This window comes from Heterodontus francisci, chromosome 16 (assembly GCF_036365525.1).
Source record: "Heterodontus francisci isolate sHetFra1 chromosome 16, sHetFra1.hap1, whole genome shotgun sequence".
NCBI classification, from domain to species: domain Eukaryota; kingdom Metazoa; phylum Chordata; class Chondrichthyes; order Heterodontiformes; family Heterodontidae; genus Heterodontus; species Heterodontus francisci.
This window is the reverse complement of record NC_090386.1, coordinates 31471521-31488338: the sequence shown is the minus strand read 5'-3', so window position 1 is coordinate 31488338 and position 16818 is coordinate 31471521. Positions and strand designations below refer to the sequence as shown.

The window sequence follows — 16818 nt, the reverse complement described above, 5'->3', positions numbered from 1 at the left end:
ACACGCTGACCTGCAGGAGAGTGTGTATGTGTATGTCCGTGGAAGCCAATCCTCACTCTCTTGTACAGAGAGTCCAGTCTCTCCATCTGATATCATGCGGCTGCCCTGGGTCCCCACCAATTCCAAGGGTGGTAGGGAAATATAGGGACAGGTGGGGATGTGGTAGGAATATAGAATTAGTGTAGGATTAGTATAACTGGGTGGTTGATGGTCGGCACAGACTCGGTGGGCCGAAGGGCCTGTTTCAGTGCTGTATCTCTAACTAACTAACAAGGCCTCTGTCTCAACTGGGTTGAGAGGATGCAGATCTGGGACTCCTCTGCCAGTCCGGGCTGTCTCCCTCCTGTGTGGGCCTTCTTGTCTTGTAAGAGGAAGGACTGAGTTCGTAAAAATTTGCAGAGCGATCAACATGACAGGTCTGCTATTGTCAGCCCCTTGCACCCTGCTAGGGGATCTGATAGATCTCATGCTAATACACGCGGTCAGGGAGTAAATAGGTGTGAGTGTTAAATTCCAGAAAGCTTGTTATGGAAAGATAATACTGAAGCTTATATTTACTCAGTTTCACATTTATTGTGCAAAATAAAAGGATTACAAACATGTAGTTCCTCACTCAAAACCTCTCCCAGTCCCAGTGAGTGTCTGCTTATAAGTGCTCAACTAAAACCCCAATTAACACCCTTCACCTGCCTATAATCAAACCACTGACACACAATTAACAGATTCCCTTTTTTTACAATACAACTTAGATTAACATGCTCAAAGAATATTTCAAAATAAATCAAAATTAATTCCATATTGAGTACAAAGTTTTTACATTGTGAGATTACCCTCCTCTAACACCTCTAACAATTTCTTTGTATTCGCATTTCTTTTATGAAACAATTGGATAACTAATGACTTGCATCTACCCATTTAAGTTTGGAGATTTCTTTTCTCTCCAGCATTTGTTTCGATCTAGCAAGGTCAATATGTAGTCTTTTTTCACACACGAACTTTTTGTAGAGTGTACATTGTCCCACAAAGAACGACTATCCACATAACATTCAATATCTTCAGGATGTCCCTTGTTCAGAATTTCACCCAGAATATTTGACAAGTAGAACCCCATGTCCACTGCCCCCACAAAACCCAGTGTTTCCGCAGCCATCGTGCTTTTAACAACCCATTTTATTTTAATAGCCTCCCAAGCTAAAGGGCAACATTTCCCATTTTCACCCATCAGAAATATTATGAAGCCAGCTGCACTCGAATACCCATCAGCAAGATTGGCATGTGAAGCATCACTAAAAATTATTAGCTTCATGTTCTTTGGGTCACCAAAGGATGGGAACTTCAGGACATATTTCTCCAGCTTTAGTTTTTTTTTCAACATTTTATTTGCCCTTAAAACATTCTCAACTTTTGGATGTTTCGTCATCGTGCTTAACTCCAGCACATCAAAACTAGCATCAGACCTAGAATGAGAGCCCAACCAGTTTAATTGACCCACCAGGCTTCACAATTGCTCAATCTCTGCTTTCGAAAAATCATCATCTCTCTGTGATGACCTAACACGATTAACCGGGATGGGTGTAACACACTCTCTTAATTGGATTGTTGATTCAAATTTAGTTTGCTTAATATCTAAACCAATATATTTAAAGGCCCCACAAGCCTGACTCCCAATCTTAAATTCTGTCCTAATCTTGATAACATAGTTCTCAAAATCTGCAGTACCACCCCATTAGAAATCAACCTGCATCATGAAGATGTCTGAAAGTTTCCCTTTATGATTCCAATAAAACATGGCAGGATCTGCTTTTAGTTGAACACAACGAATTTTCAACAAAATAGATCTCACCGAGAAATGCCACACCCTGGAAGCATCAAATACGTCTATGGCCTTGATGTTCAGTTTCCATAATTTTCCTTCTGCATCTGCTGCCTCTTTGGGTGGTTGCAGATACACTTCTCTCTGAAAAGTATCACCTTGCAGAAATGCAGCTTTTATGTCAATGGATTTACATTCCCATGAATATGTGGCCAAAAGAGCCAAAGAGATTTTCAAGATTACTTTTCCAGCTATGGGAGAGTCTACTCTAACATCGGTATCACCCAGTCGCTCTTCAAAACCCCTTGCAACTAACCTCACTTTAACCTTACGTTCCATCAGGAAGGACTTTTTCAGTACAAATCCATCTATGTGACGAGGCCCAGCTGTCCCCATCTGGTACCTCAGAATAGACTCCAAACTCTAATTCCTTATGTTTTGCTTCTCTTATTAGTTTATCCTCCAGTTTATTGGCAGCCACTAAAACTTCATCATGAGGACTTCTGCTTCGAGTTCTATTCTGAGGGCTGAACAGTGGCGCAATGGGAGCACCGCAGCCTCATGGCTCCAGTGACCTGGGTTCAATTCCGGGTACTGCCTCTGTGGCGTTTGCAAGTTCTCCCTGTGTCTGCGTGGGTTTCTTCCGGGTGCTCCTGTTTCCTCCCACATGCCAATTGATAGGTAATTGGCCGTTAGAAATTGCCCCTAGTATAGGTAGGTGGTAGGGAAAATATAGGGACAGGTGGGGATGTGGTAGGAATATGGAATTAGTGTAGGATTAGTATAAATGGGTGGTTGATGGTCGGCACAGACTCGGTGGGCCGAAGGGCCTGTTTCAGTGCTGTATCACTAAACTAAACTAAACTGAGACTGCCCTCTAGCCTTTATTTCATTGTGGAATCTGTCCATACAATGGCCTCTATTAGCACTTTGATGTCTTTTGGAACTACTGCTAGAAGATCTCCCCCACACTTTATCGAAGGCTCTTTCTCCAATATATGATCGCTTCCTTAACGCAAGAGTCACTTCCTGGCCTATCAAAACTTGCACTGCGCTTCCTGACCCTCCACTCTTTCACCCCATTCGGACAGTCCATGGCTCTGGCTTCTTGGCCATCATCTTGAACATTTAACCAATATTTAAACTTGCCTGTAGATTTTCCTGCATGCCCCACAATTGTTGCATCCTTCCATTTATCAGACCCCTCTGGAATACATGTCACCCGCGTACCTACTCGAGGCAATTGGCCTTTGGATGCGATAGCTCTTTCCTGAGCATCATGATCAGTTACATTACCATCCAACTCTTGATCTACCTGTGCCTCAGAACCTTCATGACAAAACAAATGAGTATTTGCAGTACAAGGTACCTCTTTTCTCTCTATCAGCTGCTCAGATTTGGAGATTTTGTAATCAACCCCGATTAATCATGAAGAATGAACCTTAACAGTTTGATTTCCATGCTTGATAACTGCTGTCTTACCATCCCGACCTATTACCTTACCAGGGCCCTTCCATTCCCTACGGCCCTCTCTTTTATAATAGGCCAAATCTCCTGAACTAAATTCCACTTCAGATGGCCTTATACGATGCCTCAGAGCTCTGAAAATTTTCTCAGAGACCTCGTCCTTGATGAAAGCCCGTCTCCCTGCATGTAAAGCATTCAAATGTGTCAAAAAAAATTGAACTAATTGTACCTTCTAGAGCAGGAGGATTGTCGCACAGTACAGAAGGCAATTTGGGATTCTGCCCAAAGACCAATTGATAGGGACTATATCCTCCAACCATCTGAAGCGAATTTTTTGCATGAACTGCCCATGCCAGGGCAGTTGCTAACTTGCAGTTTGGCTGGTCAGCTAAGATTTTATGTAACATTTCATCCACCACTGCGTGATTCCTTTCACAAAGCCCATTGCTGAAAGAACTTTCCGCTGCAGCATTCATAACCGTAATGTTCATGATTTCACACATATCCCTGAACTCATCATTGGCAAATTCCCCTCCATTATCAGTCAGAAACTTAGCTGGTGCTGCAAGTCCACTCCCTATCCATTTCGCCATAATTTTGTCTATAATCACCTTTTTGTCCTTGCTATTATTGTAGTAAAATTAAATCTAGTTGCTAAGTCTATAAAATGTACAATGAAAATATTCTTGATTTTGTCCGATAACTTTAAATCCATGGCAACTACCTTGTTAAAGTCACGTGCCAATGGAAGGCTGGCAATAGAACGTGATGGTGTCCTCGGATACCTTTTACAAATTTCACACTATACTAATCTCTTCTATTATCCTCGTATACTCACCATCAATTACACCTGTATCTTTTAGTAGGGTTTTTAATCTCTGACCAGAAGGGTGAGCAAATTGTCTGTGTGCCTTTTATCTCTGATTTCGTAGCACCTGATGCCATCAATACTTCTCTAACACTGACTAGAAATATCAGGTTTTGTTAAGGGGTTACAATAATGCCCTGACTGAGTAAACTACAAATTCAGTGGCTTCCCAAAAACAATTGCCTTATCATGCTGCATATCAAGTTTTATCCGTGCCTTTTTCATTGAAGGCTTACTCAACAATAAAGGTATCTCACTGGAGACTACATCAGTACTGATAAAGTAGCTTACCCCAGCTATTTTACATGGGACTACTACTGACTGACTTCAAGGTATTGTCATCACCAAACCTAAAGCTGGTAGTACTTTTATATTCCTTAACCTTGCGTCGATCCTCACTACTGAGTGGTTACAGTGTTATCTGGATTCAATCAGTTCCATATACTGTCAACATTTAAGCACTGTCCAGTAACGCACAGTTGAATGAATCTGCAAGCAACATATTTACCACAGGATTAAAACTCATTGTCACTACTACAATTTGTTCAAATCCATCAGTATCTTCCTCTTCTGCCTCCGAAGTCTCTGCGTCGTGTGTTATTTCAAAGAATCTTCCCCCTTCGCTTAGGGCAGTTCATTGCATAATGATACTTTGAGTCATCTGATACATCTGAAGCACCTATTAACTGTTCCTTGGGCATTCCTGGGATTCATTCGCCTATGATTGCCGTTCCAATTCTGTTTTCCATTGTAATATTCAGACCTGCTAAAGGTGGTTCCATCCTCATTCCTCCTGTTTTTAACTCTTTCATTGTACTTAGGCCTGCTTCCAGTATCTGGATTATTTCTAAATCTTGTAAACGTTGGGTCCTCCATTCTTTGTGTCAGTGCAGAATGCCCCGCTTGTTCTACCAGTTCTGCAGGAAATGACTGTTTCCCCAGGAATTTTTTTAAGGCCATGGAAATTTGGTCCAACAGGGAGTCTTTGTCCAAGAACCGAACCCCAGTTAGAACCAGGAGCCTGTCCATATGCAACACCTTAGCACAATCTAGTAATTTAAAAGCTAGCACTGAACCAGGGATCTCCAAATTGAATTTTCTCAATCTTTTATACAGTCAGTTGAAGTCCATGATATATTCCTCCATTCAAACCATCAGTTTTGCAAAATCTAGCAAAATCTGACCATGCGTCATACACATTCAATAGGTCATCTTTCTTGTAAATTTCATCCAAAAATTCTGACAGAAGATTCAACCCTTCACCAGTATCCAACTGACGAGCATCCAGTTCAGAAAACACTTTACTTCTGATTTTACTTTTGGTAGGAAGTGACAACGCCAAGGCCAAACCTTGTTTCCTTTTTGGTAGAGACTTAACCCATGTCCACATATCCACTTCATTCTTCCACTGGTGCAATGTTCAGACTCCGAGTACACCGGAGGGTAATCATATCCTGACAATTTGCACTTTCTGCCATGTTTTTCACAGCCTTTGAGATTTTAGTTTTCTATCCAAAAAAAATTCCTATTTTCCAACTTTCAGCTTTAAACAACCATCCTCTGCTACCATGTTAAATTCCGAAAGCTTGTTATGGAAAGATAATGCTGGAGCTTATATTTACTCAGTTTCACATTTATTGTATGGAGTAAAAGGATTACAAACATGTAGCTCCTCGCTCAAAACTTCTCCCAGTGAGTGTCTGCTTATAAATGCTCAACTAAAACCCCAATTAATACCCTTCACCTGCATATAATCAAACCATTGACACAAAATTAACGTGAGCTATGATGGAAGGTGGCATGTGGCTGAGATGCAGCCATGCCTCTGTCAGGATTAGGCCCTCTGCCATCGCTGTGGTAGTGCTACCCTCCCCATGTCGCGCACCCTCCCATGTAGTCACATGCAGACCCCAAAGAGTATGGAGCATTCACCTTGGATGAATGCAGGGGGTCATTGACCTTTTGGCACTTCACCCAGTTCCGGTGGGTGACCCTGTGGCTGCAGACTTCCTCTGAGATCTCAAGCCAAGCTTGCTTGGTCAGGTGGGAGGATCTATTCTTGCTGTCGCTTGGGAAGAGAACCTCCTGCCTTTCCCTTGCACCCTGGAGGAGAATCTGCAGGGAGGCATCATTGAACCTTGGTGGCCATGGTTCTTTCCACGGCCATCTTGTGCTGTGCTCCTCGGGTGGGGCAGATGGTAAGGGGGCTCCAGGAATCAGTCCAGCAGCATTTTCAGCTGCCAATGACTCTTAAGGGAGGAGTGAATGTAGAACTGGCAGGCCATTAAATATGGTGCCACCACCTGCTCCAGAATTATCTGACGTATAAACGCTGACTTGCATCTGGCCCCACCATGTGATTGTGGGGGTGAGGTGGGGGGGGGGGGGGGGCATGCGCCTCCATGATGCAAAATGGCCGCCTGCCGCGCGATCATTGTGGGATGGCTGCCCACATGACAGATGGGAACAGCACCCATGCATTATTCTTGCTCACTTCTTTCACATCTCTATTGCCTCTATTTCTCTTGCTCTATTTTTCTACCTCTACTTATGTATTTATCTTTCCACGCTCTTCAACTGTTTTTTCTTTTCCCTGTCTTTCTCTTTGTCTCCATTTTTCTTTTACTTATTCGTGTCTCTCCTTTCACTTCTATATTTCTAACTCCTCCACCTCATTTTTATGACCATTCTGTGCCTCCTTTTTTCTCTCTTTCCTGCCACCCCCCACCCAACTTTCTGCCTTCTCTGCACTGCCTTCTCTCTTTCCTGTGCTCTGCCTCTGTACTTCTTGCTTTCTGTTTCTTTTTTCCTGCAGGGCTCACATTTTCTCAGGGAAAGCTGAGTGGGAGTCCGCCCCCTCATCCTACTCCACTCTTGGAGACTATTGTAGTAACTTAATATGGTAGTTGCTAGGAACTTGCAGGAATGTGTTATGGAACATCATGACATGTTTCTGTTGCCCATAAGTTCTGCTGAACTTTTTTTTTTGAAGAAAGAGTTGAATTATCACGCACTACCCAAGGTTTGAGTCCCCAAAGGGAATTGGTGCATGCAAAATTAACAATGTACAATCTCTTTATATACCACAGCCAGTCGCGGTCTATGCTACATCTATCCAATCAGATGTGCAGACTTTCAAAATGTCACACACTTGCATGTGCCATCATCTGGTCGGGAAACTAGATTTTAACTGCAATTATATTGCTTTTTCTGCTGTAACTCAAAAGATTTTAAATTTGTAAGTTTGTTTCTTCCCCCCCCCCCCTCTTTCCCCCGCCCCCCACCCACCTACAAACCCCCCTAGTATTTTGATGACTTTAGACTTTATTCCTATCTGATTGGAAAACACTGCCTGAACAGATGTGTACAGTTCATCTGTTTCACCTTCTACAGTTCTAACAAGATTATGTATTTTCTGTTTTTTCTACTTCACAGGTTCAGATTTTAAGGTTGTTGAGAATGTTGGGGAAAAGCGATGATGAAGCCAGTGAACAAATGAATGATATTCTCGCTCAGGTGAGCAACGTAATGGATGGGTGTCGAGCACAGTAACAGTGCGTATGTGAAAATCTGATTAAGGGGACACTTGCATCTTAGTCATTTACTATAAAATCAATCTCGCTTTCACAGATATTTTGATGACCTGCAATCCTGGGGTGTAACCTTATTGGATTTTATCGCAGGTATTGTGACAGAAGTCACACCGTTCCAAATAGAAACATACTAATTTTGTCATATGGGACACTACTTAAACTTTTTTTATTGGACATTGCACATAACTTGTTTTTAAAAAACAGCAGAGCTGAACAGCTGAAAACATGGTTGCACATTGGCATTCTGAGAGACAGTTGAATAGAGAGACAATGGGAGTGTTCACTGATTCAATCAATAAGATTGGTCTGGGAAATAGTGATGATCAACATCCTTGTCTGTGCAAGAGCCAGAACTCCACCCCCACACCCCCGTCAAGTATGTCTGGAAAGTTTTGAAATCAACAGCCCTCCCAGAAGATGCTGTTTCAGAGAGTCACATGACCTACCTGCTGGCAGACTGGGGCTTTTTTTGAATTGTGCCTCAGAAAGGAAACAGACTGCAACTTGAAGACCAAAGAAAAAGGTCTCTCTCTCGCCCCTCTCACTCCCTCTCGCCACCTCTTGCACCCTCTCTCTTTTTCCAGCAAAATCCCAGGAAAACCATGGTGACAGACAAAGCGTATCTTTGGCCTTCTGGTACCAGAGAAGCAAGACTGCAATTGTGCACCGGGCCCCAACGAGAACTCCAAGACCTCAACTTCAATCAATGACATTACATCAAAGACAAAAGACAGTACCTGTATTCCATTTATTACAATCTCTACTTCAACCCTGCCCCCCCCCCCCAATTCTTTCTTCCCCTCTGTATCTATTTGCGTGTGTTTCTCTCGTATGTATGCTAGCATGGTTGCGTCACGTTTTTTAGTAATTTTGACCGGGTTAGAGTGGTAAGGCTAATAATAAACTTGCATCTTTCTTGTTTAAACCTAAGAAAACCTGTCTGGTTCATTTGCAATTGCAATTAGACTGCAGTGAGCAAAGGACTCACTGAGGGAGTAAGCTAAAATCACTGTGTTTTAAAAGATAAACCCTGTGGCGTCCAAACCAGGAAAGGGGCAAGAGGGGAGCCTGAGACCTTCCTCACCCGACCATAACAGAAATTTGGGGGCTAGCTTCTGAGATTGGACCCACGGACAGATCAGAAATTGGAACTAGGAAATCAAATTGATCCCAGTCAAAAAGATAAGACTTCAATACAGGTTTTCTTGTGGTTTTTGTGCTAGAATACGAACACGTCCGCGATCGAACCCTGTACCTCCCCAAGCCAGGGTGAAGTAACTTGAGGTAAGTTAAAGGCACTATCTATGGAGGAGTTGAGGAATATGGTTGAGCAGTGTGGGATTACTTTCTGTGCAGAAGCTAGGAAATCGGAACTCCTAAGACTAGCGGCCAAACCAGGAAAGGGGCAGGAGGGGAGCCTGAGACCTCTTCCTCAGCTGGTCGAAACTGAATGCTTTGACCATCAGTGTGTCCTGTACCCCAAATTGGTTGCAGGATTGGGGCACTTTAATTCCTGAACTGCTTTATTCCCAGTTTAATGTAGGAGCTGTTCGTTTTCCTTTGAGAGAGGCAGCCTCAACTGGGAGGCTTCCATCAGTTACGTTTACCTCCTGGCTTCCATAGTTCAATCTTGACCCAAACTGCTCTCTTTCCTAATTTTACAAAGATTGCCTTATTGATTTTCATAATTTCAAAATCTTTCTTATCTAGTCAGAGAATATTTTAAATATTTTTCTTTATTGTTCAAAACTTTACAATCTGATTATAGTAAAAGAAAGCAACATTTTTGTTGCCAACAGCCCTCTGAGACTTGAATGCATTCAGCACCAAATACAAATCATGAGTACAACACTATATGCACAGGCACACCCTGACCCCCAAAATACTGTACTCCTGATTCTGCCTATGATTTCTCTCATTGTGTACTTCAAGGCCTCAGGGACAGCTACTGTGAAAAGGCTCAGTACCTCTACATACGGGAAAGAAATAAATGAATTATCAAAAGTTTGTATTGTGTTTACACATCCATTGGTACCTCGATTGAGTGCTACTCTTATTGGATGTAATTTCCAGTAATATGGACTGGATTGGAACTCTGACCAGAGATGAAAAAAAATTGAGGCAAATTGCAGAGATTTCTATCTTTTTATGCAACATTTTATTAAGTTTCTACAAGAAAAAAATGGCCTGCATCGTTGGCCACTCTGTTGATCAAAATGGGAATGAATTGCTTTGAAAAGCTTCCCTGCTGAATAATTTTTAAGTTGTCGGGATCACAGAAGAATTATGATGTTTACCTTAAAACTGTAGAAGCTTACAGCACTTAAGGTCATTAGGCCCATGATATTTGTGCTGGCATTTTTGCTAGAGCAGCACAAAAACCAGGTAAAGTACCATTGAGTCCTTTAAAGGAAGGGTAGATAAACAATTGAAGGCAGAAATAAGGGGAGAGTACTGGATAGTGGAACTAGTTTTGGATTTCTGTAGTGAAGAGTTGCTACAGACAGGGCTGAATGAGCTCCTTTGCTGTAAGCTTACATGTTTCTAAACTTATTTACACTGCCTTGCTCTCTCAGACAGTTCTATATATTCCTCTGCTTCAAATTTTTTTCCTTAAAAGCGACAATGGTTTCTCAACTACTCTATGATAAAGCATTCCATGTTCTAACAACTCTCTGTGTCGCCATACTCTCTTCATTGTGACAATTTTAAATTAATGGCCTTTATTGTGAGGAGGAAGGGAATTTTCAGGACTAATTATTTTGTTCAAGCTGCTTCCTTCTAATATTAAAAAAATACGTTTAGCTGAAATGTTCTTATTAATTTTAAAATGTCAATTCTATTCCCTGTGTGGAGCCCCTTGAGCAGAATTCCACTGATATAAAGTCGGGGAATATGCTACACACCCTGGAGGTCCTCCACTGCAATCAGAGGGTGTGAATTGAAACCAGGCTGAGGGCTGCCTGAACCTGTGGAAACCACGCTAAAGGCTGCAGAAACAGTATTTTCAGCTTGGCTTGAAGTAAGGCCCTGCCTTCCCTGCCTCACCCTGTTGTAAATGAAGCCACTTCTGTACATACCCTGTAATCAACATCACCACTGGCACAGAGGGAGATCTGCTGACTTGGGGAAGAAAACTAAATGGTGGAAATTAATAGAACCGACATTGCTGGTAATACACGACAGGGTCGCCAGCATTTGGAAGGCAACAAGATTGTCTAATGTTTCAACTTGGATCCTCCCATTTGGGTATTGGGAAGCAAACAAGTTCCTTCTATAGCAGCTTTAATGTTGCTTTCTTGTTGGCTCCTGATTTATGGTTCTCCTGCAGCTGGTGGCAACCCTCAAGTTAGCTTGTCAAGTACACTTAAGGCCAACCGCCAAGACACTGAGGCCAGCTACTGGGGAGACCCAGTTTAATGTTAAAAGAAAAACTGTATTCTAGCTACCGGCCTCAGCTAATCCAGCACATTTACCTTGTAGTTGCTGCTGGCTGCAGAAGATCTACATGTCAGGAGCTGGCAGCAACTAAAATGGCAACAAATCAGTATAAAAGCAGCTTCTTGGACTGAAAGCAAGTATAGAGGAGAGGAGGAGTTCAATTGGTCAGAGTCAAAGAAATAAAAACAGGATGCATGAAATACACTAACGCCTTGTGAAATTAAAAAAAAAAGTCAGGTTAATGCTTCAGCTGTTGAACCTTCATTAGAACTCGTAAGATGGATGAGCCACTTCATAGGACTGAACAGAACCAAATGGCAGGGAAAGGAACAACAGGGCAGAAGTCAAGTCACTGACTACGAAAACTGTTTGAATGAAGCAATAAAAGGGCAATAGAACAAAAAGTTGTGAAAATAGTTCAATAAGCCATGGGGATGATGTGCACAAAATGGAGGTGAAGCAAACGGCCAAAAAAAGAAAATTGAGAGAAACAGGAAATCTGAAATAACAAAATCCTGGAAACACAACAACTCTCACAACAATAGAGAGACCAATGCCCTGGATGTAGCTGTTTCCTCTCACGAAAACTGTAACACTGGTTTACACCCTGAATTTCAGCCAACCTCCTTCCCATCCACCCCCGATGCCTATGAGCTTGTTTAAAGGTAGAGTGTGCTATGTTCACTTCAGTCACAGAGATGCAATCAGGGGGCTTACAGCCTGTGAATTTTTTTTTCAATCTGCAGAGATCAATAACGTTAAAAAAAGATACATTCTGACTGCCTGAAATGTCTTGTATCAGAAAAACAAGGGATTGAAAGCAGACTTGGTTTTCCACATTAGTGATGGCATTTTGTTTTGACACTTTTCTGAACTGCAAATGAGGTAATTTCCTTCCACGTTAAGAAATAGCAATTAGTAAGAGAAAGAAAAACATGCTGGAAATACACAGCAGGTCAATTAACATTTGAAAGTGAAAGATAGGTTAATGCTTCAGGTGTGACCTTTCATTACAAGACTTCATACTTTTAATCCTTGATTAATAGTACAAGGCAGGGACACTTGGAGAGTTCTTAATAGATTCCACCCATTGGGATACCGCTAGGAGGAGGCCTAAGATTGTTGCTGCAATATTTTGCACACTACACTTCTAATCTCCTCCAAGTGCAATAGAATTGCCGCCTTGTATTCTAACACCAATCATGTTTGATCATGTTCTTTAGTAATGACATCACAACAGTCATTCTTGTCATTTCAACACCCATGTCTAATAATCACAGATTATTGAATAGCATTTTGATTGTGAAATTCTAGGTGGAAGATGGTAGAAAAGGCTGAGATATAATTTTGGGAGTTTACGTCTTTCATGTTTCACTTCGCATTGATGCTGCGACCACAGGGTTATGTCAGAATCTCAAGTTCACTAGGGTTATTGGAGCCCTGTAATGCACTTGCATTCCTTACTGTCCATAGTTCACTATTTGTCTTCCAATCTTTAAATATTGAAATTTCTACTGGTTTCTCAGATCAATCTGCTGTGCAGGTTGCAGGTATTCCAATGTAATCAAGACCAGTAAATCACAGAATGTCCCAGGTTTTATCTGTTCTGTGCCAAGTCATTTGATCTTACCCTTGGTAGCACTTGAAATGCAACAATTGTCCTCCCCACCCCTGGGCTGAGCAATTAGTTTCCAGTCCTGAAAGCTGACCCCTTTTGAAAAGTGAAATGTGAACATTGAGTGATGACAGGACCAGGCTTGACTGTAACGCTCTATGGCCAGATAGCCTCCCAACACTCCCAGTCATGGCCCAGAGGTGAAGGATGGGCACTTGGATGATACTGGAGAACAACCTCTTCAGGAGAGGACAAAGAGGAAGGGGAAAGAACTCTCCATCCCACCGGCACCCCCAGACATCTCTTGTTTTATATATTAGATATATTTGACTTTTTGGGCCGGTTTGCGGGGGAAATTAGTGTTAAGTTACTGAGCTGAAGGCACTGAAGCTTGTTTGTTTCTTCATCATTCAGCTGTGAGACTTTGTTACACTAGTCAAATGAGGATATCTAGGGAAAACATTTGGAATACCTGGGGAAAAACATCAATATGTTTGACCATTATAGGATAAGGGAAAATTCTATAAGACAGATGGTATTGTGAACCACTCCAGGAGTTTACAAGATATCTAAACTCTAATCATGTACAAACGTTTCCTGGTATCTGTTTACAATGTTTCTTGAATTCAGTAAGATTCTGTTTATAGTTCCCTTCCACACAGATGTTTCAGGCACAAACTGCACAAGTTGTATCTGTAGTAATCTTGTGGTGCAGAATTAGTGTCTAAGTTTATTCAAAATGATCAGCTGATTGCCAGAGAGCTGTGCTCCTATTGAGACGTAATAGTCATCCATTTCCTATAAACCATTGTGCCTTTCTTACTTATAAAAGGGACATGAATTTAAAGTTGCAGTTTTATTATATTGTATTTTCATTTTAGGTTGCAACCAACACCGAAACCAGTAAAAATGTAGGCAATGCCATTTTATATGAAACTGTGTTAACGGTGATGGATATTAAGTCTGAAAGTGGATTGAGGGTAAGTGAAATTTACTTGTTACTAAATTTATATTGTTTTGAATATACTGAAGCAAACCGATTAGATTCATTCTAACTCTGAATGGAGCAACCATCTGATCCTGTTGCTGCACTCCTACTTGTGGGGCATCTATTGCTATTTAGTGATCAAGCAATACATAGCTTTGAAAAAGAGAAAGTGACTCTGTTGATTATCTAAACAAAACCAGGAAGGTCCCAAGTTCGATTCCCAAACTCTGCTGAGTTAGCTAAATTCCACTGGCATCACAGTTGGAGTGATACATTTGGCCTCGACATCTCTGGACTAAAGAAGGGCAACATTAGTCAGTGTTGTCACTCCTGCTCTCATAGTGTATCTACTGGAAAGTGTAAATGGGTGAATGATTTCAAGGATAGATTGAGCTTAGCAGTGATACCCCTCATAATCTGTTCACACACACTGTTGGCACATGCATGTGAACTTTGGCTACTTGCATAAGGCATAGAGAGCAACTGTGGAACTATTCCCAACAACAGGAGAAGAAGAAGCAGAGCATTACAATCCAATTTTATGGTGTCATGGATGGTCACTTACAGTTCCATGTCTGTATGGACATAGTACTGAATTTCAGACATTGGAGGGATCCAGGAGAGGTCAGTCCCTTTTTCACGAGGGGTGAGGAAGTATTGGAATATATACTAGTAGGTGGAAGACTTTACAGTAATGGCTCATGATGGCTGCTGGAACACTGAACCAAAAAGCAAACCTGACTTCATTAATCTCTCAAAACTGACTGGATCTAGTCCCTCTAGGCATTATAAAGGGCAAGAAAAGTGAACGCACATTTATCCAAGAGTTTTTTGGATGCTTTATCTTTCTTCAAAAAATCTAATAATTAATTTCACAAAGGTACAGGGTATTGCTTGACAGTGGTACCATGAAGTGGCAGGATGCAAGTTTCTACCATGATTTACCACATTGCCAAGCTCCTACTCTTAAGGGCAGATGTTTCCCCAATGGAGAGGGTGGGCATTGATGCAAGTCATCCCCATCTTGCTCTAGTCGGTGTTGAGGGAAGCACTATCAAAGGTCTGTCTTAACAAAGAACAAAACAAAATGACAGTTCTGTTGAAAATAACTTGTTAAAATTTGGGAATAATGGGTAATTTACAAGAAAAGGATCTCTAGTTTAGAAGATGCTATTTATGGTGATAATGAAACTCAAATAATTTATTTGAACCTCCACATGAGAATAATTGTAATAATTACTACATACTAATGGCTTTCCCCAGCTTCCTCCCTTTCTTTACTAATGCTGGGGTATGGTTCCTTGGGTGCCAGCAGCCAATCCTATACTTTGTCATGGTGAGTATTTCCCAACTAATCAAACTTGGATTCTGCTTGGGTGGAACACAGGTGCTGCCAGCACTTGTGGTGCAATACCCAGTCTGTGTCACCACCTTCAGGGGCAAGACAGTAGTTCTGTCAAACACATAGTTGTCTAAATAGGTCTAACAAGTGGTTAGTAATTGATCAATCTATTTGTTCAAGCATATGTCTGTAATGAATGTTGTAGTAACCCAAGTTTTGTTTTTTTTTTAATCCTCAGGTTCTAGCTGTAAATATTTTGGGTAGATTTTTACTAAACAATGATAAAAATATTAGGTAAGTATTTTTCTGAAATGTGTTAAATGTAAACTGTAACTCTGCCTCTATCTCCAGTATTTCCTGGGTAAAAATAATCCTGTGCTATCCAACATTGCTGGATGCTGGGGCACATTGTTGGCAAAACACTACAGTTAGTTTGTCATTGCCAGTAGTTAAAGCTTTTCCTTGTAACTGCTCATAAAAAAATATTGAAAGACCTTTTCAATAATGAAATATGAAATGATCAAAACAAAAATTAGTAACTGATTACAAGAAGATAATCCATTTGAGGATTCAATGTTATAACCTGCAAACACAAAGATCAAGCATTTCACACAAACGTTGGTCACATTACTGCTTTCAAATTTATTAGTGGTAGCTGTAAATTATGATTTCAGTTTTACAAAGGCAGAAGTGGTGTAAGTTGGAATCACAGTGGTAAGCTGTGGGCTTGCAGTTTGATCCTCCACTTTCTCAGTCAAGAATTTCTCTTTATATTCACTCTGACCAGTAACTTTTCAACTGTAACTGATCTTACTAGCTTTTTGATTAATCCTCTTTGATATGGACAGACCCTGTATCAAGACCTTAGGAGGCATGTAGGTGAGAGTGGAATGGTATCTTGTAGATTACTTGTGTGTTAATTTCACAGAGACACAGAAGGGATCTGACAATTTTATGGTGGCTGTATTGATGCATATGCAGCTGTATGCAAAGATCACCTTGGAAGGTGATATCTGTTGAAAGGAATATAGGTGGAAGAAAACTTAACACCCACAAGAGTTTTAGAAAGCCTATAATAGTTATAAATTCGTATAACTGACTTGAGTTTAAGGATTTGATTAACAGATCAATCAGGATGTGTATAACTGAAATCATTGACAGGGGACATCAGTGGGCCATTATATAATAAAGCTTGGCTCGGGTATAAAATTAAAACCTGACCCGGGCCCGACCCGACAACAGCCAACCCGGGCCCGAGTCCTATAATTTTTTTAAATGCCCGACCCAACCCGAAAATAGCAAACATATTTTTGAAACAGAAAAAGATCATAGACTAAAACAAATACAATATGAAACAAAACAGTCCAGTCCAGCCCAAGCCGAGCCTGGATGCTGAATACAGACCCAACCCCACCCGAACCCGATACATGTAGTCGGGTTTGGTCGGGTTCGGGTTGAGAAGCCAGGCTTTGTTATGTAAATTGGGGGGAAAAGGCACTATAAAAGACTAGTTGCCTGGAGAGAGACCAGATCAAACAATGATTTCACTGTTAGCATATAGATCCTCCAGGTTAAAAACTCACAAGTGCTGTTGTTAAATGTATATTTAATTATTGTCAGAATTAGTTATCTCAGGCTTGATAAATATAAGAATATCTATCTGTAATGTGAGCCCTATTATTTTGAATAAT

General features: G+C 41.1%; 1 protein-coding gene across 5 annotated transcripts in view; it reads left to right on the top strand.

The window, feature by feature from the left end:
• Window positions 1-16818, top strand: part of LOC137378047 (AP-1 complex subunit gamma-1-like) — a 215158-nt gene that overhangs the window by 139231 nt on the left and 59109 nt on the right. For all 5 annotated transcript variants that reach the window (XM_068048102.1, XM_068048104.1, XM_068048105.1 and 2 more), the window contains exons 8-10: window positions 7584-7664; window positions 13679-13777; window positions 15366-15421. In XM_068048102.1, the coding sequence (XP_067904203.1) occupies window positions 7584-7664; window positions 13679-13777; window positions 15366-15421 (236 nt within the window). The remainder of the gene's footprint in view (window positions 1-7583; window positions 7665-13678; window positions 13778-15365; window positions 15422-16818) is intronic.